Source organism: Peromyscus californicus, unplaced genomic scaffold (assembly GCF_007827085.1).
Source record: "Peromyscus californicus insignis strain IS unplaced genomic scaffold, ASM782708v3 Scaffold_5__1_contigs__length_169319896, whole genome shotgun sequence".
NCBI lineage: Eukaryota > Metazoa > Chordata > Mammalia > Rodentia > Cricetidae > Peromyscus > Peromyscus californicus.
Window position 1 is genome coordinate 146,985,003 of NW_026294573.1, and position 24,756 is coordinate 147,009,758.

The 24,756-nt window shown below is 44.0% G+C and overlaps 1 protein-coding gene and 1 long non-coding RNA gene across 4 annotated transcripts in view; one reads left to right on the plus strand and one right to left on the minus strand.

The window, feature by feature from the left end:
* The window catches only part of Tp53inp1 (tumor protein p53 inducible nuclear protein 1), a 19,214-nt gene extending 13,652 nt beyond the window's left edge, over positions 1-5,562 (plus strand). For 2 of the 3 annotated variants that reach the window (XM_052715719.1, XM_052715720.1), the window contains exon 4: positions 798-5,562. In XM_052715719.1, the coding sequence (XP_052571679.1) occupies positions 798-1,047 (250 nt within the window). In that variant the 3' untranslated portion in view covers positions 1,048-5,562. The remainder of the gene's footprint in view (positions 1-797) is intronic. The other variant, XM_052715721.1, reaches the window with a different exon arrangement.
* LOC128096306 (uncharacterized) lies at positions 3,144-24,282 on the minus strand. Its single transcript, XR_008213597.1, has 2 exons — positions 20,975-24,282; positions 3,144-18,990 (listed from the first exon to the last, which is right to left on the minus strand). It is a non-coding gene; the product is annotated as an uncharacterized LOC128096306 (long non-coding RNA).
* Positions 24,283-24,756: the final 474 nt, after the last annotated feature.

Sequence of the window (24,756 nt, forward strand, 5' to 3'; positions counted from 1 at the left end):
AAAAAAAGTTGAAGGAATGTCCTTATATACATTTCTATGAAATGCTGATTCATATGCTATCTAGGACATTTTACCTGTAGCCAGAAATCATCTGTGAAGGTGCTGGGTGCTGTTGATGTAAATGCTTTTTGATCAGTCAAATTTGAGAATTATATTTTATTTTAATATTATAGTAAGACTGAAATAGATAATATCTTCTAAACAGCTAAAAGTTGGATGTGTGACTCACACTGTAATTCCAGCACTTGAAAAGCTGAGGCAGGAGGATCAGTAATTTAAGGCCAGTGTTGCCTATGTGGCAAATTTGAGGCTATCCTCATCTGCATGAGACTCTACCTTAGATAACTAACCGAACCGCAGATGTTCAGTAGACATCAGTTCTCCTCCTGGAGAACCGTATTAAATTCACTCAGAGTATGGAGCATAGTTTTAATATACAGCCCATTTAGCCACCTCTGGATTATATGCTACATTCCTATTAAAAGTTCTTTTCACCTAGGAGCTATGACACACATTTGTAATCTCAGAATGTGGAAGCTGAGGCAGGAGGATGGTGAATTTGAGGGTGGCCTGGGCTCAATAACAAGACACTATCTCAAAAGCAAAAGCAAAAACAAAAAGTTGGCTTCTCCCTTCTACCACTAGCAGCAAATACAGTCACAAAATATAAATCTGTCCATCAGCCAGGAGGCACTAAGTTCCTACCCAACCAGAGACAAATAAATGTAGAAAACTAAATTCCTAAGGAAGTAGCCTGTTTAGTAGTTGTTGACACACTCCACTTTGGTCTGTTTCAGAATGGAAGCCCAAAGTGAAATGGGGGAGCACATTCATTGCTGTGTTGCAGCTCTTGCTGCTCAGGCAGCATTTCTGGAACAACCCAGGAGCTTCCGCCCTTCCCAATGGATAAAAGGACAGAGTGAAAGACAGTCTCTGAACAGAAATGGCCTTCGTCGCCAGAACCTTACCAGGGATTGCCATACTCGACAGATGAAGCACAGTGGCTGGGTGGTTCACCAGCCCTGCCCACGCCAGTACAATTACTGAGAATGTTGGTTTCCGTGGGTTTGTGCCCATGTATGTGGATGTGTGTGTGCATACAATGAAAATGCTGTCTCCTTCCAGCCAACTGAAGACCAACTGCCTAGTGTGTCAGTGTGTCTAGACACTATCACAACCATATTTTGTGCTTTGTATCACATAATGCCTTGCTCCTGACAATTACTTTTAAATAACCTTTTCAGAATATTTTTGGAAACATATCAATACAGTTACAGTGTTTGGGGAGGTCTTTAAATATAGTAAGGTATATATGAGTAATATCTTACAAATTTCATCTATCAATTTTGTATTATTTAATCTTTTGTGTAAGCAAAAATTTATTCTCAGGGTCAGCCACATACTTTATTGACCAGTACTTGATAAGTCTTTTCTGTATATAATGAGTACATTTTTATACACTAACATGAGCATTAACAAGTGATTTTTGCCATGGATATAATGGAATTAATGGCTGAACTTACTTCTGAAAGAAAACTTGACATATTCCGTATGTATGGTTCTTTTTTTCCCAGATTGGTCATTGCAGTTTATTGTGGAATTCAGGTACATTAACTTTGGTGAACAAATGCATTCAACAATTCTGATGTGACTCCACAATATGGTACAGATACTATAGCTGTCATGGACAAAAGCACTTGTCTCATATGCAAAGGGAAAATTAGACGTGTGAGATGACATTTGCAATCTGTCTGTAGGTAACCCACAGAGCGGTCAGTCAGTATTTGGAGGTGTCTAGAGTCTTAACTGCCAGTTCAGCTGGAAATGCACAAGTGTTTGCCCAGGCACTTGGTGACTGCATGCTCATGTCTGCCCTTAAGCAAGGTAATTCCTCAGACATGGAGCCTGTCCTCCCAAGGGGAAAGCATGGGAGATGGGACTTCTGGTGGCACGTTTACAGCATCCAAGTGAAGACTGATGGATTGGTTTCCTTGAGCTTTCATTTTTTAACTTCACAAAATCTTTAACCACTTTGGCCTCTGTTTCCTCCACAGCAGGGGAGTAATAATACTTACCTCCCTCACAGAGTTGTGGGGATTGCATACTAATTGCAAGTGGAGCTGTCAGAACTGAACTTTGTGTGAATTTCCAGGGCCTTTCTATTGAACCTAGTGGTGGGAGGCTATGGCACACTTTCTGCCGTGATTATTCTTCAGGGTTGGTGCTAATGAGGTCAGGGTGCAGGGTTCCACTCACATAGGCCAGTTATCTTACCTCTAACTGGTCACTTCTTTCTAAAAGCAGTTTTGATGGGTTTTAATGAGCCATCCACACTTGCAACCAACTTTCTGGAAAATTAAACCCATTTACAGCTTAAAGCACATTCTACTGAGAGTAATATCATTACCTGTATAATCAAAGAGCTCATTTCCCTATCTCCTCTGCAACCTAATTAAACACTTGTTTATGAAATAATTTCAAGGAAAAAAAGCAGCATACTGTTATGTGAAGTATTATCCCTGTAGCAGATTGATGCAGGGAACCTTGGGAGACTTTCAGGGAAGAGCTGTGCTCCTCTGACAAGGCGAGGCTTTTAGAGCTGCAGTTAGACAGTGAAGGGTCTTCTTATACTGGCTGTAACAAGTGCCAGGATGTCTCTCTTAGAACAGGAATCTAGATTCCTCATCCTTCCTTAAAACTTTCCATACTGACTTCCCCCTTTATTTATTTGTTTTCTAATTAGGGGCCAAGTCTGTAAAGTTTGTCAAACTGAGAAGTCATTTGTTACTATTTGTTTTCATGAAGGTTTGCATGTTTTACACCATGTTTGTTATAGGGTCATATGCTGGTAACTTGAAAATAGACCAGCTATGTGTCTTCTGGACACAAGCTTCTAAATACATGTAAGCCTTTCCCACCCCCTTATGTCACATGCAAGTTGTGTCTCACAAGCCGGAAGTTCAGCCATTAGAATTTGTTTGGCTAGCGTGAACTGATTTGTGTATTAAACTGCAGTGGTTTTGTTGTTGTTGTTTTTAAACAACTTTCCCTTAGATTTGTTCATCCTTTAAGTACATTTACATCTCTTTCAGTTACTGACTTCATTTGCCTTGTCTGTGCCTAGTGTTTTTGCCTTGGTCCTAATAACCAGCAAACGTAAATTACTGGGATTTTTTTTTTTTCTTCAGGGTTAAGATTACCAACCACATCACCTATAGTAGGTAGCACACTGTGGTTCCTGTGTGAGAATCTAAAGTTATGTCTAAAATTGGCACATGTAAGAATTGAAGAAAAATTGTAATTCTTGGTCATTACATGTTCTGTTAGGCAACTACTGTGTGTAAGACACAAGCCTAATAACAAAGAACAATGTTAACCTGTTAAATGTTTTTTGGCCGGGCGGTGGTGGTGCACACCTTTAATCCCAGCACTGGGGAGGCAGAGGCAGGCGGATCTCTGTGAGTTCAAGGCCAGCCTGGTTTACAGAGTGAGTTCCAGGACAGGCTACAAAGCTACACAGAGAAACCCTGTCTCGAAAAACCAAAAAACAACAAAATGTTTTTTGAAACATGGCCAAAATGCATTTTCTGAGTTGATTACTCACTGATTATCATCATTTTGCTGTTGTAACGACTAGTGGTTTACAGTGTACTTCACTGAAAGTACAGGCAGTAAGAAGAAAGACCCCAAGGGTGGGGATGTAGCTTAGTGGGGAGCACTTGCCTAGTGTGTGCAAGGTCCTGAGTGCCATCCCCAGCACTGCAAACAAAACAGAGTGAGACTCCTGAGTTTAGGAGCTCTGGCCATTTCCAAACTGATAGCCTAGAATGTTGCTTGGAAAGTCTAGAATACATGGTGTGTATCTGCCATACATCTGGAGTATGTTTTTTAGCTTTTACAGTGGACCTCCACATTCCTCAAAGTTTGTGTTTTGTGTTAAACATTTTAGAGTGTGTAGTCCGTTAATTACTATTTCCTGAGTTATATTCTGCCCTGTATGTAGATGCTTAGCTTGCCATATTTATCTTGCGGCTATTTGTATTTGTATGGTTGAGTAGGTGCAGAGATGCAAGGAGATTGGATTTTTACTTCCCATTGCAGGAAGTTAAAAAAAAAAATCCCAAACTCATTAACTTTGTGTATATTTTTCCAGTTGCCATGCAGATTGTCCCTGTCTTATCCGTTCTTTGGTTCTAGTGAGAAGAGTGTTTACTTAAAACTTGCCAGGGCTCATAAGCCTGCCTGTTGTTTTTGCTTCTCAGATCTGTACACTGGCTATTAGTCTTCACTTCCGTTGAAATCTGGATGCTTTGCTGTTTTGCTGTCCTCACAGAAGCATACAGTCTTTGTATATTCTTAAGACAAACAGAAAAGCGAGGGAGACTATCATCTCTACTCTCTCTCTCTCTTTTGAGTTGGAAAAAACTAAGAATGAAGGACTACAACTAGAAGACCCATTTAAGTAGATTGATTAGTGGGGAAAGTTTCTACCTTTTTCTTTCTATTTTAGAGACAATGAAGAGACTGCTCCTTGTACTGAGATACTACTATGTTTCTATTGTTGCCTTGAAGTTATCTTTTTATTTTATAAGGCTTATAGATACTATTTGTTTTAAATTCTTTAAAGTTAGAATCGGCCTCTGATGCATTATAAATGGCAACTCTACCTATTCTAATGTTGAAATTTGACACGAATGCTTGTCTATTTAACAAATCTATACATATGACAGTGTTGTCCACTTTGTCATAGGCCAGTTTCTCTTGAAATGTGACACCAATTCAAGCAGCTTAGGTGCAGAGAGACACCAGGAAGTGTCTTCTCTCACTGGCAACAGTATCCTTTATGTGGAAGAGAAGTCACTATTCAGAGGAAGGCAACGTGGATGTTCTGTGTATCATTGATAAGTTTTCTTGTGATATTGAAAAATGTCTCTGCTAAATGAGTTTGGCTCTGTACTTTCCTGTTTTAGTATTGTTTTCTAGGTGAACTTGTAAAAACCAGTGCTTAGTGAGGTTAGGTGTGTATTTGGGGGCCTTGGGTGTGTGTGTGTGTGGTTTTGTTTTCCTCCAGAAGCTTTGAACTTTAGTCAGTAATTGTGTGTGTTATTTTTAAGAAGTGGCTTTATTTCTTTCCTCTAGTAAAATTGTGAACACATCTGCCTTCTGAAGGCAGGTTATGAGAAAAAGTATTGTCGGTTGTACTGTGTGCCTCTGTAATGTGTTTATGGGCACAGCTGTTTCTCTCATCAACTTGAAAACGTAAGGGACATTGTGGTTAGGGTATATAAACTGTACATCAATCTATGCATAAATGGCAGCTTGTTTTCCTGAGCCACTATCGAATTGGTTTTCTGTTTTTATACATTTTTTATACTGATTGGGTCACAGATGGTCAGTTTTATACGGAATGAACAGCACAGCACTTTGCCAAAAACCCGTGTAGCATTGCTTAAACATTGTGTATTAACACCAGTTCTCTGTCATGGGTTCACTAGTGCATTTTGCACTGCCAGGAGTTATGGTTTTTTAATCTGTCAGTAAATAAAACGTCCTTTAATTTAACATGTGTTGGATTCTTTTGTCTTCATGGTCTTTTCTCTTAAGTAATACAACTTACTTAAAACACTTGCTGTCTAGTATTGCTTGTGCAAAAAGTTGTTTAATATGCACTGTAAATACTCATTTTAAAGGAATGGTGGTGCATACTCAAGAACTGCTGAGGCAAGAGCATTGCTGCATGTATAAGGCCAGCGTGGTCTACGTAGCAAAGCCCTGTTTTTTTTTTGTTTTGTTTTGTTTTTTGTTTTTTTTGCTTTTTGAGACAGGGTTTCTCTGTGTAGCTTTGGTGCCTGTCCTGGATCTCGCTCTGTAGACCAGGCTGGCCTCGAATTCACAGAAATCTGCCTGGCTCTGCCTCCTGAGTACTGGGATTAAAGGCGTGCACCACGCTTCCCAGCCCGTCTTCTTTTTTAAAAAGCCTTTGTTTAGCCAAGTGTGGTGGTGCATGTCTTTAATCTCAGCACTAAGGAGGCAGAAGTAGGCAAGGCTAGTCTGGTCTACAAAGTTGAGTTCCAGGACAGCCAGGGATGCACAGAGAAACCCTATCTTGAAAAACAACAACAACAAAAAGCCTTTGTTTATACATACAAATACACATTATATAGCTAAATCTTATTTATATAAAGTTTTTCCATCTAAAGTGAATAGTTATTTAAATAAAGGAATTTAAGGGTTATTTCCAACTAGTACTTTCTCCTCTAACCAATCTATTCTTTCTTTTGGTGGGGGGAGGGTGTATGGGTTTTACATGTATGTCTGTGTACCATGTGCATCAGTGGCCATGGAGAGAGACCAGAATAGGGTGATGGATCCCTTGGGTCTAGAGTTGCAGTTGTGAGCTGTCAAAGAAGAGCTTGGAATTGGACCCTGGTCCTCTATAAGATTAACCAGTGTTCTTAACCATGGAGCCATCTCTCCAGCCCCAAAGTTAATTTTTTGAGACAGTGTATCAGCTAACCCAGGCTGGCCTTGAACTCCTGATCCTCCCGATCTGCTATTTTTCAAAGGAAGGTAGAAATAAACTTGTATTTGGGGGGCCAGTCCTTTAGAAGGGAAGAGTTTACTGTTACCATGAATAAAACTTCAGTTTCTCATCAAGTTTTTCTGTGTCTACATGCCGTGTGTGGGGAGAAGCTCCAGCACCAAAGGTCACTGCTGGTGTCTTCCTCAGCGGCTCTCCGATTTTTTGCTCAGGCAAGGTGTCACATGAACTTAGAGCTCTGAATTCCTTCAAGAGGTGAACAAGCCAGGGCACTGCAGAGACCCCAGGCCCGGCACACCCCCCTGCCGCTCTGCAGGTGCTGGGGTTCTTAGCTCCCACCCTCATGCTTGCACCCAAGTGCCTCACTCTCTGAGCCATACTCCTAGCCCAAAGTCTTGTTCTGTTGTTGAGTGGTTTTGCCAAAAAGGATGTGTTTGAAAATTACCTCAATAAACCTTGGTCTAAAAGCTTTAAGTAAAATGTAACACCTAGTTAAATTAAAATCTGTCATACATATCCAAATTTAAAAAAAAAAAAAGGAGAAACCCATTTAATCAGTTCTGGATTTTCTATCTCCAAAGAGAAAACACTGGAGGTAGCAGGTCCCTACAGACTGAGGGGGCAGAAAGAAGTGTGTAACTAACTGGGTTAGAGTGGAGATGAGGGTACGAAGAAGAGGTAAGCAAAGGACAGTCGCATCTAGTCCAGGCGACTGGGATACAAGCAGAGCACACTGCCCTGTGTACCTCCCTCTGCCTGCCCTTTAATGGCAAGTCACGGGATGAAAATTACCCATTAAATGTTTGGTAACTATACTCAAGAGTTAACAAAGAAAAAAATCAAAATATTTTATTTAGTGATCTTACATTCTAAAACCAGCCTCTGGGGAAATGTATAGGGTGAAAATGTCTAGCAGTTAAAGAGTTAGCCATGCTTTTTCTGAGATAAGCCAAGCCTCTGAAATCACCACAGAGCCTGACCTGGTGGCACAGGGCCCAGGCCCACTCTGCACCAGCATGTCTGGAAACACTGAGGGGTTCAGGTCAAGGCCACTCACGACACAAATCCTAGGGGATTCAGAGGGTCAGACAGTGTCGTTGTTTGAGGGTATCTTTTTCTTTGAGGAGCCTGGACTGTGTCCCTCAGAAAGGGAGCCACTGGTTATGTTGAATACCTTGTTAAACTGAGACGCTAACAAATTTGTCAGTGGGGTTTGGTGGTACATGCCTCCAACCCCAGGATTGTGAGGTGGAAGGAGGCCAGAGGATCAGGGATTCAAGGTCATCCTTGATAATAGCAAATTCAAGGCCAGCCTGAACTACATGAGACCCTGTGTGAACACAGTTTCTGAGTGTTAAGGAGTCAATCAATATTTCATTCTAAAAGAAAAAAAAAATCAGCTACTCACTTTCAGCAAGCTTAAAAGTATTGAAATTAAGAAGTTTCAAAAAAAATTTTTGTTGTTTTAGGGAGGGACAGTTGGCAGGGTCTCAGTATGTAGCCTGGGCTAGAATCAAACCTGTGGCACTCTTCCTGCCTCTGCCTGGAATTTACAGGTGTGTACCACATCTAACTCAAAAGAAAGCCTTATTGATCTGAAAATACCAGACAAACGTACTAGAGAATGTCAATTTGCAGCCCTAGAGATGTATGTAGACACAGCCCTAGAAATGCCTAAGGGACTGCTGGCCTAAAGAATCTTCCCCTCATTCTCATACTTAAACAAACCTAATGGGGTAGAACGCCTGGACACACTGGATAAAACTGGGTATGGTGTTTTGCCTGAATCCTGGGACTAGGGAGGTGTAGTAAGATGATCAGGAGTTCCAGTTCTTAGAACGATGTGAGTTGCTCTTGTCTACCTTGTCCCAGAACCAGACTAGTAAAACATTAGGTCTTGTGGCATAACATGAAGGGCTTGACAAAGCAGACTGTTTATGCTCTAACCAAATTGTCTGACCTGTGGACTGGAGATACAGTTTGGTGGTGAGTCAGTCTTTTCATACTATATGGAGGCCCTGACTAGAATCCTCAGCACTGCCAAAGAGGAGTAACAAGAGCAACCCATTTCTTGTAGATTTTAGTGTTTGATTTTCAGTTTGTTGTTGTTGTTGTTGGTGGTGGTGATGTGTGTGTAAAAATGCTTGCTATGCATTCCTGATGTCATGAATCTCAATCTCTGGATCCTACGATGGAACAAGAGAACAGACTCCTAAACATTGCCCTCTGACTGCCACAAGTGTGATCTGCTTGAACAATTTCTCATACATACTAATAAAAATATAATTCAGTCCATAATTCTTTATTTGCAATACTTGAAAAGTCCTTAAAACTAAGGTACCCCCCAAATTTGTTGCCAAACTTATTACCCAAATTAAAAAAAAACAAAAAACAAAAAACAAAAAAACCCAAACCTGTCTTAACTGACCTAAGACTTAGCTGTCAAAGCAGTCTGTCCAATGCCTCACCCATGTGCTGATATTCTGTTGCTGTTTTGTTTTTCTGTAGCCCTAAAAGTATCAAATAGAATCAAAGATTCAGTGGGGGTACTGAAGTGATGGCTCAGCCACTAAGAGCGCTGGCCAGCCTTCCAGAGGACCCAGGTTTGGTTCCCAGCACCTATCAGCACCCATACACCTATCTCAGAACCCAACAGCAACTCCACCAGTCACTTCGATTCCAGAGGGTCTGATGCCCTCTTCTGGCCTCAGAAGGTACTGCATATATATCGTTCGGAGACATAAACAAAAACACAATGCAACCCGTTTTAAAAAAAGGAAGAAAACCAGAAAAGGAGGGGCAGGAGAGATGGTTCCATTGGTAAAGCACTTACCATTCAAACAAGAGGATCTGAGCTGATCCCCAGCACCTACAAAAGCTGGGTATGGTAGTGGACACCTGTGACCCCAATATTGGGAGGTGGGGATAGTAGGGTCCCACTGGCTTACCAGCCAGGTTAGCCAAATTGGCAAGCTCTAGGTTCAGTGACAGACTGTTTCAAAAACTAGGCTGGAGAGCAGATGAGCAAGACAGCTGACCTCCACCTCTGGCTTCTACATAGACACATCCCTCCCAATAAACACATACATTAAAAAAATTTAAAGGAATGTTACGTTTGGCTATGGGAACATTACTTCAGGCCCTGCTGGGCTGTCAAAAAACATATGGCATGAATACATTCATCATGCTCTTTCAAGACATCTGAAAAGTTCTGAATTCTAAAACTTATCCAGCTTCCAAATTTCTGGGTAATAGATTGTAAACCTTTCCTCAGAGAGCAGCTAGGGCTGGTGGCACAGGTCTGAAATCCCAGCTACTTTAGAGGCTAAGGCAGGATTCCAAATTCAAGATCTGCTTGGGTAAGAAAGTCAGTTTAAGGCCAGCCTGGGCAATTTAGTGAGACCTTGTCTCCAAACAGCAAGTGAAAAAGAGGGCCAGGCTAGAAGTACCTGAAGGGTACCAGCCTCTCTTAACTGTGCAGTGCCACTATTCTCAGAGAACAGATTATCTCACATTCTTTTTGTCTTATACAGTCTTAACATACTTGTAACTAACAGGCTATTCATTAGAATACACTACTCAATCAACTAGGAGTGGGCTATGGGTGTGTATGTGAAGAAACCCTAATATCTTCACTTTAAATGCACAGTTGTTTCTGAGAAGTGATAGATGCCTATGACCACCAAGTTTATTTATTGTGTGGCTGGACTATTTGTTCTAACTAAATGCATGAATCCATCTCCTCACCAAAAAAGGATGGCTGGGGATCCAGTTCAGTGGTGGAGTGCTTACCTACACACTGGGGCCCTAGTTTCAACTCCCAAGAATCATAATAAACAAACAGAAAAATGAGCACACAGTGGGTTAAGCAGGTTTCGAACTGTGTTTTTCTCTTGTGGTACCCAGATCATTGTGTTGTGTTCTTGAACGAATACATACACACACACACCTACCTACTTCTTACTTTTTAAACAACAAAACTGAAAGATGGCCACACCCAGTGGAAATACTTTTGGATGGTGTCCTACTGTAATTAGGAATCTTTACAAAGTCAAAGTAAAGCAGCAGCATCACTATAATGAGCAGCAATTCACAGTGAACATCTGGCTTCCAGGGTTCTGTTTGTTTCAGACAGTCTCCTAAGCCCTTGAGTCCAGTTCAGACAGCCACTTCTGCTCTCTGGCTGCCTACTGTTGCATCCCTGCTAATGACTGACGCTGGGAAGGCTTCTTGGGTTGTCTCAACCAGGAGCAAATGAGCAGGGAGAAGCTGGGACTTAAGACAGCTGTTTTAGCAGACGCCCTATTCTTTCCTCCTCAATTCTCAGCTGGGTTATTATAAATTACAGTACTAGGAAAACAGGCCCTCAAGGGCGAAGGCTCTATTGCCTCTTATTCTCACTCTAGTCTAAAAGCATTCAAGGGAAAGAGAGATTACCTCCTGATATTGTCTGCACAAATCTACCTGTTGAGGGCCAAGGTCAAGACAAGAACATCAGGAAAGCACGCACCAGCAGCAGAGCCCATTAGTTTTGCACGTGTTAATGAATACTCTGTAGATGTATCCAACCGTCTTATTAATCAGCAGCCTTCAGGAAGGATTACAATATGCCATGCTTCTAATTCCCTAGTCAAGAGCTCTGCGGTGTACATACAAGGTGGACTTACAGACAAGACTGATGGAAGAAACCTGACAAACATCAAAAGAGAGAGTACACTACAGCCGGGCGGAGGTGGCACACACCTCTAATCCCAGCACTCGGGAGGCAGAGGCAGGCGGATCTCTGTGACTGTGAGTTCGAGACCAGCCTGGTCTACAGAGTGAGATCCAAGACAGCCAGAGCTACACAGAGAAACCCTGTCTCAAAAAAAATAAAAAAAAGAAAGATTATAGCCCTCTGACCATGTCAGTTATTCTCTCAAAACTTTTCTCTTTATTAAAAAAAATTACCACACTTGAGCCACGCGAAACTAGTTACTAGAGTAGAAGAGACAGCGCTGGTGAGAGGTTGCTCTGTACAAACACCTTCAGTTGAATTCGTTTTACTGTTTTTGTTCTTTTATTTTTTGAGACAAACATATTCTGTCTGGCAGGCAGGGAACTCACTCTGCAGAACAAGCTGGCCTCAAACCCAAGAGAGGCCTGTCTCTGCCTCCCAAATGCAGGAACTAAAGGCATGCACCACTGTGCCTGGCCCTGTTCTTTTGTTGTTCAGTTAGTTTAAGAGAGGGCCTTCCTATGTGTATTAGTCAGGGTTCTCTAGTCACAGAACTTATGGAATGAATATCTCTCTCCGTATATACACACACATATATAATAAATTTTCATATTTATATATATATATGAATTTACCAGAATGACTTATAGGCTGCAGTCCAACAATGGCTAGATGTGAATGGGAAGTCCAAGAATCTAGTAGCTGCTCAGTCCCATGGTCTTCTGTATATGCCAGAATTCCAAAGAAGTAGGTGTTGTTTCTCATTAAATTCAGTAGCTGCCCTTAAGCAACTTCTGTCCTAGTCAGCAATTGCAACTCCGGAGCTACCAGTATTGGTTCGCCTGCACTGGCTATAGCCAGGCAGGAATTCTTCTCCTTCAGGCACCAGCTCTATCACAGCCGCTAAAGAGATCTCTATCCCTCGGTCAAACTCAGGATTCAAAGGTTGAGGTGAAATTCTGCTCGCTCAAAGAGGCTGAATAGCAAGTAGCTAATCTTCACTCCTACCTCACATCACCCCCAAAACAGGGCATCCTTCTGCTCAGCCCCCAGTTAAGACTGGCTACACATGGTTCCTCCCTACCATGTCCTGTCAGCTAGTTGCTGACTCAGCCTCCTGATCCCACTGACTCAGCCTCCTGATCCCAGGTTATTTTTATTTAATCAAACAAATGTAACATGTCTTTTGCATCATTAAATAAGTGTTCCACAGCATAAACAAATGTAATACATCTTAAATTAATATTCCACAAGTAGGCTCCAATGTCAGTAAAGGAATGGGTGTGCTGACAAGGCAGGGCAAGCAAGCAAAGGAAGAACACGCCCTTCCTTCTTCCCTTGTCCTTATACAGACTTCCAGCAGAAGGTACGGCCGGATTAAAGGTGTGCCTTCCAGCCTCAAGAAGAGGATCAAAGGTATGTTGTCTTTTTGCCTCAAGATCTGGATCACACGTGTGCCCTCCATTTCTGAATTATAGTTCATTCCACATATAGTCAAGTTGACAACCAAGAATAGCCATCATACTATGTAAACCTGGCTGGCTTGAAACTTGGTGTGCTGGTCAGGCTGGCTGGAACTGCAGCACACTTCTTGGCTTTGTCTTCCAAATGCTAAGGTTTACAGGAATGCACCACCCCACCGTACCTGGCTCTCAATTGAATTTTTCCCTGCCCAGTGCTGGCCAGGTACAGTGCGAGGGTACCAGACATGAGCAGTGAAGCACTTTCAGTGGGAGATGCAGGCAAATGAAAAAAGCAGTCAGTGTCCACAAAAAGAGTGGAGTGGGCCGGGCAGGGCGGCTGGGCTGTGTGAGAACAAGTGAGGTGCGTCTGTCAGGGTCCTTTCAGTTGCACATGACAAAACAGACTCCAACTACTGTATGGGAATACATGGCAAAATGGGTGGCGTTACACACTGATGCTCTCTGCTCTGTCTAGTCACGAACTTTAGCAGGTGGACTGTCTCTCCAGGTAAACATCCCACGACAGTGACCGCAGACAACAGTGGGCTTCTCCCTGGACATCTACCTTTCCCTGAAAGATCACTGTTGCCAAGGTAGTGAGTGGCACTACTGAGTCACAGGTGGGCTAATCCATCTGGTCTATCTGGAGATGGTGGGTTAGGAGGAAGAGGAGGAAGGAAGGTACTTCCCTCACCCCATGACAGGACTGTTTGGCAGCTGGTTTGAAAAAATATAATGCACCTCAAAATAAAAGATAAAAGGTCATGGTAGTTTGAATGTAACTGCCCCCCCCCCCCAAGCTCATAGGGAGGAGCACTATTAGGAGGTGTGGCCTTGTTGGAAGAAGTGTGTCACTGTGGGGGCAGGCTTTGAGATCTCAAATATGCTGAAGCCACACCCACTCTCCCAGACCACTTCCTGTTGCCTGCCCATTATAGGACTCTCAACTTCTCCAGCACCATGTCTGCCTGCACACAGCCATGTCCCACCATGTTGACAATGAACTGAACCTCTGAACTGTAAGCCAGCCACCTCAATTAAATGTTTTCCATTAAGAGTTGCTGTGGTCATGGTGTCTCTCCACAGCAAGAGAAACCTTAACTAAGACAAAGGTGTAACTCAGCATACAATCAAAGGCAGCATAAAAGGCATAACGAGCCTGTGCCAAGTACTGCCACAAAACAAACTGAAAAGGAACAGAAAAAACCATCACCATGGGAAGAAGGCGATTTTAAACCAGTATTCTATTATGAACTCTAAAAATGTAACGAGGCAATGGCTATGCAGGAAGACGATGCAGCACAAGTAATAAAAAGCAGGAAGGGCTGGCCCAAGAACAGAAGCTATAGGCGGTATCTGAACCAGGGACTGGGAGCTCAGAAAGGAAAAGGGAAAACACACACACACACACACACACACACACACACACACACACACACACACTTCAGAGCTGAAAAACCAATTAAAAAACAAAACCCCCAGGGACATGTGGTAGCATTTTAAGGACCCTCTGTGAAAGATGAAATAAGAAAGGGGAAGAATGGGGAAATTTTAAAACTAATAGATAGGCAATGACAGAGAAGATGGGCAGATTGAAAACACATAAATACAATGCTGAGTCACCAAAGAAAAAGACCCAAAACAATGGAAGGGAACAAATATTTTAACATGTGCCTCAAATTCACCCAGCACCAGGTCAGTCCAAGATTCAGGGACAAAGGGAAGGCAGGCCTGCCTGCAGGCTCTCTTGAGGCAGTAGCTAGGAGCAGGTCAGAGGTACTCTGTCCCAGCCCCCAAGGAGCTGTTCATGCAAGGGTGGCCTAGAGAGGACAGGGCTGTGCCCCACCTCCTAGTCCCACCCAGCTTCAGTCACCCCTAGGGGCAGGATACAGCTAAAGTGGTAAATAAACAGTTCAGAAGATCTTTGGGAGCTAAGTCAGCAAACAGAAATCCACAAAGCTCAGAGCTTAACACCTGTGGTGGAATATGCATTCATCAGTATCAAATCTTGACATTTTACTAAAATTGCTTCTAATGCCTTTAAGGAAATGCCACTTTACTCATTTAGTTGGAGACTATTATGAGCCCCTCCTATCCACTGTCTTGACATTAAAGACTTTTGCAAACATGTTGTTACCTCGTAAGTATGTAGTTACGACAGTGTGTAACGTTTGTGTCTCACATGCTTTCTAATTTTATATAAACGCAACCACACTGAATGTTTCAATGTATAGTCTTCTTTATGCATGGGTGTCTTACTCGCATGTGTGTCTGTGTACCATTTCATGCCTGGCCCTGGCCCTGGCCCTGGAGGTCAGAAGAAGTTGTCAGATCCCCTGGAACTGAACTAACATGGGAATCAACCCAGGGTCCTCTGGAAGAGCAGTCAGTGTTATAACTACTGAGCCATCTCTCCAGCCCCTTCTTGGCTTTCTGAGACGGAGTCTCACATAGCCCAAGCTGGCCTTGAACTTGTAGTTCTTTTGTTTTGGTTTACCACGTGCTAGGACTAGAGACTTTGGCTATCACATTGAGCAGTCTCTGAAACTGATCTCTATCTGTACTTCTTCTGGCTTTGCTCCATTTTAACTACATCACAATGTTTTCATACATTCTTTTGTTGGTGGACCTTTATGAAAAAGGTATGACAGTTCCTTTTTTTTTACACCCTAAAACTCAAACTTATTGCCTACACTATGATCCTCAAATTGCACTCTAAGGACTAAAGAAATGAATCTGAATGTCCAAAAAAGGACTTCCTTGTGGATATACAGAACATTACTATAAATAAAGAATAGCCGTCTTTATTCATGATAGCTAAAAACTGAAAACTAAGCCATGATGCATCATACACCAGCACATCAACCAGCAATAAGAAGGAACAGAGTGGAGGCCGTGGTGGCACACGCCTTTAATCCCTGCACTTGGGAGGCAGAGCCAGGCGGATGTCTGTGAGTTCAAGGCCAGCCTGGGCTACAGAGTGAGTTCCAGGAAAGGCGCAAAGCTACACAGAGAAACCCTGTCTGGAAAAATCAAAAAAGAAAAAAGAAAAGAAATAAAAAAAAAAAAAAAGAAGGAACAGAGTGGAGCTGGAGAGATGGCTCAAAGGTTAAGGAGAGATGGCTCTTCCAGAGGTCCTGAGTTGAACTCCCAGCAACTGCATGGTGGCCTACAACCAACCATCTGCAATGAGATCTGGCGCCCTCTTCTGGCCTGCAGCATACATGCAGGCAGAGCACTGTATACAAAGAAAGTAGGAATCAAGTGACGCCTGTGCAACAGCATGGCGCAGCTGTGCTACACAGAAGAACCGTTACTCAAAGACAGGTGTAGGTCTCCACTCATACAGCTCTAGTGTTGGTGACACCAATCTGGGATGGAAAAAACAGAATTACAGATGCCTCTAGGGAAGGGAAGCAGGGATTAATACGGAAAAGAAACTTTCTGGGGTACTGGTGATGCTGTATAACTGAAAAAAGTACAAGTATACACGCATGAAATGTCATAATGAAACCCATTATTTTGTAAAATTAATAAATGTTAATAAAATGGGGGGGGGGAAGGTGGAAAGCAACTGAGAAAGACACCCAAAGTTGACTGCCTCTATACAAATGTAAACACGAATGCACGCACGCATGCACGCACGCATGCACGCACACACGCACGTGTACACACACACACACACACACACACACACACACACACACACGCTTAAAACTGGGCATGCTTAAGCCAGGCATGGTGACACACACTTTAATCCCAGCTCTTGGGGGTGGAAGCAGGCTGATCTAAATTGGAGGCCAGCATGTTCTACAGAGGGAGTTCCAGAATATTTAGGTTACACAGAGAAACCCTGCCTCATAAACAAACAAATAAATAAACAAAATTAAATAAAAAATCAGATAGGGTGATACACATCTGTAATTCCAGCAGTAGGGATGTAAAAGCAGGAGTATCAGTTCAAGGTCATCCTTGGCTACATTGAGTTTGAGATCATCCTGAACTACATGAGACCCTGTCTCAAAAAGCTTTATATACTTTTTATATTTTTTAGAATGAAGGTACAGCACAATGGTAGATACTTATTAGCATGTCCAAACAATCCCCAGCACTGAAAAATTTATACTTTATATTGATATTAAACTTTACCTCAAAAGAAAAGCTAATCAAAATATTGAACTCCCAATATTATACATACTGAAATATTTAGAGGTAAGTGTACAATCTTTTAATTTATTTTTGGAAATGTTTCCCCAAATAGATGGAACAGATGGAAATTTCGATTATAAAGTAAACACAGAGAAATGGCAATGATGAATTCTGGTTGTGGGTACATGGGTATTCATTATAAAATCCTTTCACCTCTGCTAATCACTTTAAACTTTCTGTAATAAAATGCAAACGAAGCTTTTCAACAATTAAGTTGTCCTAAACAAACTCTTGATTTCATCATGTCTATAGCTCCTCCTCCAAGCAAGAGACAAGCTACTCACCTGACTAGCCGTTGACACCTCTCTCTGGGGTCGACTTCTCAGGACAGCTGTTCAGCCCTACCTGTGACACATATACTGGACTGGGCACGTCACCATTTCCCAGTGACCCTCGCTCCACTGGACCAGTCTCCCAACTAGCACCCACTGTGCTCTACTACTCATCCCTGGGGCTGCTTCAAACAGTGCAGATCCTTATCAATCTCCCTACTGCATTTCCTCTGCCCACTTCCACCACATCATTGCTCTCCGTTTAAATATGCCAAGGTCCTTTGGCTTGTCACTTCTCTACCTGAATAGTCCTCCTCACTTCATGGATGACTTGGTCACAGGTCTCTGCTTACGTTACAACAGACACCTTCACTGAACATCCAACACAGCACGTCCCTCACCCTGTCTTTCCTTTCCTTCTCGGTCACGACCACCAGACATGTATTTGTCTTTTTCTGTTGCTTACCCTTTCCTGACCAGAACTGTGTTCCAAGCAGTCAAAAACGATATACTAGCATCGGTAGTAGTAATGAATTCAAGAATGAAACATTTCTGCTTCCTTCCCAGGTCACTCCACTCTGAGAAGCATTGTTAATTTTTTCCTTAGTGCTTGGCGATAGATACCTACTTATTCTGTCACCTTCCCAGAGATCATTTATTCTTTAGCAAATTATTTGTGTGTGCATACATATGTCTATCAGAGAACAACTTGCGGGAGCTGGTTCCTGCGTGCTGATCTATTGTGTACGCCAATATACTGTGTACCCTAATAAAACTTACCTGGGGTCAGAGAACAGAACAGCCACTAGATTAGTCATAGAGTCCAGACAGAGATGGCACACGCCTTTGCCTTTAATCCTAGCATTCCGGAGTCAAAGATCCATCCGGATCCCTATGAGTTCAAGGTCACACTGGAAACAGAGCTAGACATGGTGGCACATGTCTTTAATCCCAGGACTTGAGATCTCATGTCTTGCTTGGGAAAAATGCATGCCTTTAATCCCAGGAAGTGATGGCAAGAAGCAGAACGGTATATAAGGTGTGAGAACCAGGAACTTGAGGCTTTTAAGCTTATAGCAGCAGTTCAGCTGAGATCCATTCGGGTGAGGACTCAGAAGCTTTCAGTCTGAGGATTCGTGGAAACAGGATCAGATGAGGAGTTGGCGAGGTGAGGTTGGCTGCGGCTTGTTCTGTTTCTCTGATTGTTCAGCTTTCACCCCAATATCTGGCCCCGGCTTTTTTATTAATAAGACGGTTTAGCAATTCATGTTACACCTGAGGGCTGAACTCAGGTCAGATTTCTAGGAGGAGCCTTTACCTATTCTATTGAGCCATCTCACTAACCCTGAGATAACTTACTGGTGAGTGCCATGTCTCTTGCAGAAAGCTGGCACCCTGTCCATGTGGGCGTCTACCTGCAGCATCTGGATTCACAATATCCACTTACCAGGCTGCGCATCTCACCACGGAGTGTTGAGGAGCTGAGGAAGCACAGCCACTGTCCCTGGACTGTGCTTTAGCTCTTGTCTCACTAGGCCTGCCTTCTTGTCTGCCTTTTTCTGTTTTTTCTTTTAGGCAGGAACTTGGAGCCCAAGTTGGCTTAGAACTTACCTTGTAGCCAAGGATGATCTTAAATTCCTGATCCTCCTGCCTCCATCTCCCAGGCACTGGAGTTACTCTCTGCCTTGACTCTTAGGGCAAGTCCACAGAGCCTATCAAAAGGCCAGGCTTTTGTCACCCCAGATGTCAGGAACAGCTCTGCCTTTAGAGGACAAGACACTGATGATCCTGTTGAGAGACCAGCTGTAAAGTTTTCCATGGACTTTAGTTCACAGGAGAGTGCAGACACCTCTGCTGACAGCTGATACCTCATGAGTGCTGGGGTCATGAAAGAGTCAGTCCTGCTCTGAGCCGGCCAGCAAGGGCATTGGTAGAGGTAAAGTACATGTAATAGGGAGGCACAGCTTCGAAGTCCCAAATACTTCGGTGCAGGCAGGACAGTTTTCTAGAGGAGGGACGTGGTTGAAGTGTGCATGGATAAATGATGGGGGGGGGGGGGGGGGGGCCCTGGCGGCGCACGCAGTGGAAGAGTGGAAGGAAACACCTTACTAAAGGCAAGCCTGTGGACAACAGCACATGGCTGGACTTCCTGCAAAGGGAGGTGCTAGAAGCCTTGTCTGTTAAATTTCCTTGAATTTTTGATCCTCCTGCTCTACCTCCTGATTGCCTGGATTACAAGTATGTGTGATTATGCCCGGCTCAGCAGGGTTTATATGAGTCCCCTTCACATCCAGGCAGTGCTGGAGGTTAAGTACAGGTATGGGTCCTAAATAAGCACTCTACTACTGAATTGTATCCCAGCCCTGGCTTGTCTTTTCTTATTATGTGAGATTATCATTATGCATTATTAGCTAATTATCATTATGCATAATTCATTTTTTCTTAGCTTCAAATCTGCTTCATGATTTATAAAGTATTAAAAACATAAAGATCAAAGCTTTATACTATTTGCACAAGATTAAGTGCTGAGTTACATAAAATAGTTAGATACAAACAATGGAATAAATGAAACAATAACAAATCTTCAATGCAGAAAAACCATAGATGTAGATTGTGGGGGGGCCATCCCACCCCCACTTTTCCCCAGGGTACTCTTGAGCAGGAGCAGCAGGAAATAGAAGGACAGAGGGGAGAGGAAAAGAAAATATAGGACAGCCTCGGGAGGGCCTGGATCCTAATCCATGGGCCCCCGACTGTCTCTTCCAAAGGGCTTTTAAAGGAATGCCAAGGGGTGGAGCAAAAGACCTCCCCCAGCACAGCCAAGCGCAGACCATCTCAGACACCTGGTACTCAGGCCTGTGGTCCAACCATCCTCTTTATGCAGACCTGCTGGGTAAAGCCACCAGGAAACCTAAATGGGCTCCAGCAGTGGATAAAGGGAAATAGACTTTATTTTTAAATAAAGGGGAATAGACATTATTTCCTTGATACTTAGGCATGAGCAACATGTACTGACTCTTTCCAAAGAGCACAGCATGGAATGGGAAAAAAGACTAACTTTACAATGGCAAAGATTACTGCAGATAAGTGATCAGTGGTCAACATCAGTCACAATAAATCATGCAAGTATACAACTTAATTCAATGAAATGAAAATGCATTTTACATCAATCCAACCATTATTAAAAAAACAAAGAAGGGCTGGAGAGTTGACTTAGCAGTTAAGAATACTTGTTACTCTTGCAAAGGTTCAAGTCACAGCAGCTCACAACTATCTGTAACTCCAGTCCTAGGAATCTGATGCCTTCTCACCTCTGTGAGCACCAGACAAGCACATTGCACACATACATATGTGCAGGTACTCTACACATCATCAGACAAGCACATGGTACACACACATACATGCAGGCAAAACACTCTACATACAAAATAAATAAATCCAAAAATATTCAAACAAACAACCCCACCAAATTCCTAAAGAAGGGCAGCCTACAAAACATTTTATCAGCTTTCTTAAAAATGTTCAGTCATGAGAAACCAGGCAAAGCTGAAAACTGTCAAAGGAAATGAAGGACCCAGAATCTGAATGTGCCATGTTTAAGATACGCTTGTGGAGGGTAAAAACACAATGATGCATCATTTGGGACATGGAGGCAGGACGGTCAGAAGTTCAAGGCCAGCTTGAGCTGGCTATAGACAGTGAGAGACCCTGTCTAAATAGGTGAGAGTCCTACCCAGAACCATATAAATTGGTTATGTATGATAGTGCACACCTGTGATGCCAGCACTGGCGTCATTAAGTTCAAAGCTATCCTCAACTACAAAAAGAATTCAAGGCGATCCTGAGATTCATGGGAACCTGTTTCAAAGACAAAGAAACCAAACAAGCATTAGGTAGAAACAAAGGAAATCTGAATAATACTTTAGCTAGCTAATAATAACAACACATCAACACTGACTTATTAATGACAAATATATCATGATAACAAACGTGTGACACTGGAGTATAATATACTGGAATGTGTGTGAAGCAAGCAGGGATTCTACCTGCTCTGTTTTTCTGTAAGCTTACAACTATTAAAACAACAACAACAACAAAACTACAGAAAGAATATAAAAGAGTTGGGGGTGGGTGAGCAGAGACAGGCGGATCTCTATGAGTTTAAAGGCATCCTGATCTACATAACAAGTTCAGACCAGCCAGGGCTACAGTGAGCTCTTGTCTTACAGCCTTGACAAAAGCAGTTTAGTTAATTCTCCTACCCATCATCTATCAAATTAACATTACCAAGGTCCTACTGCATATGTCTCCGAACCACTGGGTTAACTAAGTATAAAAAGATGAACAAAGGTAGGCCGGGTGGTGCAGGCCCATAATCCCTGCTGTGTCAGACGCTGAGGCAGGAGCGTTGCAAACTCAAGGCCAGCCCAGGCAACTTATTGAGACCCTATCTCAAAAAGTAAAAAGGTGGTATTTATACAGGAGGCTCTAGGTTCAGGGCTTAAGTCAGTAACTGTTGTCTTGTTTAGAGGCCAGAACTACAGAGTACAGAAACAAAGATCTGGGAGGTCTGCACACAGAAGGCACGGCAAACACCCAGGAATAGAAGTATGTTGGCTGGGTCTAACTTTATTTCAAAGAAACAGGGTTTTATTATCCTGCCCAGATTAGCCTGGGAGCCTGGGCTCAAACAACCATGCCTCCGTTTATCAGTAATCAGAACAACAGGTATAAACCCTGAACCTGGCTTACTGGAAAATAAAGAGACCTGTGCCTTCAAGAACCTTTGTAGTTTTGTTTTGTTTTTTTCCTTCATGAAAATGAATTACACCAAGAAATGTTGTAGAGGTTAACAGTTTATTAGCCACAGATTTTAGGGCATGTACAATAAGTTCTTCAGAAAATGCCAAATTTTCTAAATGTATAAAGGAATTTTATACTCTTTCTACATAACCCTGGCTGTCCTGGAATTCACTCTGTAGACCAGGCTGGCCTTGAACTCAGAGATCTGCCTGCCTCTGCCTCCCGAGTGGTAGGATCCTGAGTGCCACCACAGCCCAACTTGGAATCAGAGATCCTCCTGCTCTGCTCAGACTGAAGGTGTGGGTCACCATGCCTGTCAGAATTTTATACATTTTAAAGCAGGTAAATGCTAAACTAGAATGACTGGGGAAAGACACCAAAAATGAACTTTAAAATATGAAAGATGACACACTTAAGATGATGCTTAAGGAAATACCCAGCAAGTATAGAACTTGCCCTGCAGACCAGACTGAGCTCTCTCTCACTCAGAGCTCCACCTGCCTCTGCCTTCCAATTGCTAGGATTAAAGGCCTTTGCCTGCCACCCTGACAGAGGGCTAGAACAGTTTTTTAACTTCTGGTAAGGAGGAGGGGTATATAAGAGCCAGAATGGCTTGCATTTATTGGTCATCAATTCTGTGATTGGCTGATATGGAAGGAGTCTCTGTACATAACCAAATTTAATCTTTTTCATCAGTACACATCAGCTCTTCAGAAAGGTTTCACCAAGACATTATATGCCTGCATAAAACCTTGATCATATTAATCTCCCATTATCCATTCTTTTCAGTTTCTCTTTATAGACAGGCCCCTTTCTATTTCATGCCCCCCCCCAACATGTGGTGAGGATCAAACTCATGATAGGTAAGGGCTCTACCACTAAGCTATTCCTGTTGTCTTTAATTTTAATCTAGGTTTTGCATGAGAAAACATGTCATACTTGCCTTTCTGAATCTTACCTCCCTTTTATGTCCCAGTTCCATCAATTTTCTTGCAAATATAACTTTGTTCTTTATGACTGAATAATACACGATTATGTAAATCTAGCACATTTTCTTTATCCATTCATGTGGACAGTCGCCTAAGATGATTCTGTAACTTAGGTATTGTAAATATCGATGTCATAATAAACACTTGTAGATACCTTTATTTTACTTATTTATTTGGTTTTTCGAGACAGTTTCTCTGTGTAGTCTTGGCTGTCTTGGAACACACTATGTAGTCCAGGCTGGCCTCGAACTCACAGAGATCCGCCTGCCTCTGCCTCCTGAGTGCTGGGATTAAAAGCGAGTGCCACCACTGCCCAGCTTGGTACCTTTGTTTTATGTTGACTCAGTTCCTTTGGGTGTATGCTCAAGAGAATCATCGTAATTTTGCTTTCACTACAGCTACTCTGCTCACATACTAATTAATGACACAACCGCAGTACATTTCTAATGACTTATTTGCATTAATTTATTTGGCTTGGCATGTGATACTCAAAGGCAACCCCGTGTTAACAACATCCCTCCCCTTCAGTATATCTTGATCAAGTTCACCCACACTGGCCACCAGTTTGGTTTTTTAGGGCAGTGTCTCATATAACTTAGGTTGGTCTTGAACTCACTACAGAGCCGAGGCTGTAGGCCATCCGCTCTGCTTATACTCATTTAACACACGTTTATTCGAAGACATTCACTCGCACCCCTCTGCTTTCTTGCCCTCACAGGTCAGGTCTCTAAGCTGTACAAGATGACAGCAACCATAAAAGGAGGCAGCTCCCGCCCTCTCTGGAGCCATGATGAGCATTCCTGGTTGTTTGAGCTTTCTTAGGCCTAGGACTTTCTCTGATTCTGTCGCCTACGTGTAAATCCGGGAAAGTGAGCTTCTGCCGGGGTCGGAGACCACCCTAAGAATCGGAAAGAGCATGCCAAGCAAGGGGCCGGTGCGGGAGAAAGGCGGAGGTCCCTCCCGGGCTCGGAGGGCTCCCGAGCAGCGCGGCCCACAAGGTCGGCGCGGGGGCCGCCTCCAGGTGCATCTCGGGAAGGGCCGGCCCGCGCGGCTGGCGGCCTTGGCGCCCTCGCACCCGCTCCCTCGGGACGAGGGCGGAGGAACGCCCGTCGGCCGGCCTCCGGGAGCCTTTCCTCGGCTCCCGCGGCCCGGGGGTCTTTGTTCCCGGGGCGGCGGCCCGCCCGGGGGCTGTGCGCGGAGTGTCACCCGCACAGCCGGCCGGTGGATGTGCAGGCCGTCCGAGGTAGCGGGAGCCCCGAGCTCGGAGGGCCGGCTCCCGGCGCGGCGCGGCCCGCCACGTCCCGGCAGCGCCCGCCGGCGGGCGGCTCTCCCGCGCAGGCGGTTCGCGCGGGCTCCGCAGGGCGCGCTGGCGGCGGGGCAGGGCGGGGCGGGGCGCGCGGCCCGGGCGCGCACGTGGTGCGCACCGTCGCGGCCTCCGGCGGGGCCGCAGAGACCCCGCACTCGTGGGGGGACAGCTCCCGCTCCAGTCCCGAGAGGTGGTCAGCGGCCGGAACGCGAGTCTAGGACCAGGAGGGGAGGCCGCGGCGCAAGGCTTTCCCGCGCGGGGTCTGCCGGGGAGCCGCGGGCAGGAGCGGAGTGGCCGGTCGGCCGGGCGCGGGGACAGGGCTGACACGTACCTCATCCAGGGGCCGAGGCGCCTCCCTGTGCGCGGCCGCCCGGGGGTGGGGGGGGGGGGGACGAGCCGCTCGTCGCCCGGCGGATGGCTCCGGCTCCGCACGTGGCGGGCCGCGCGCTCCGGCGT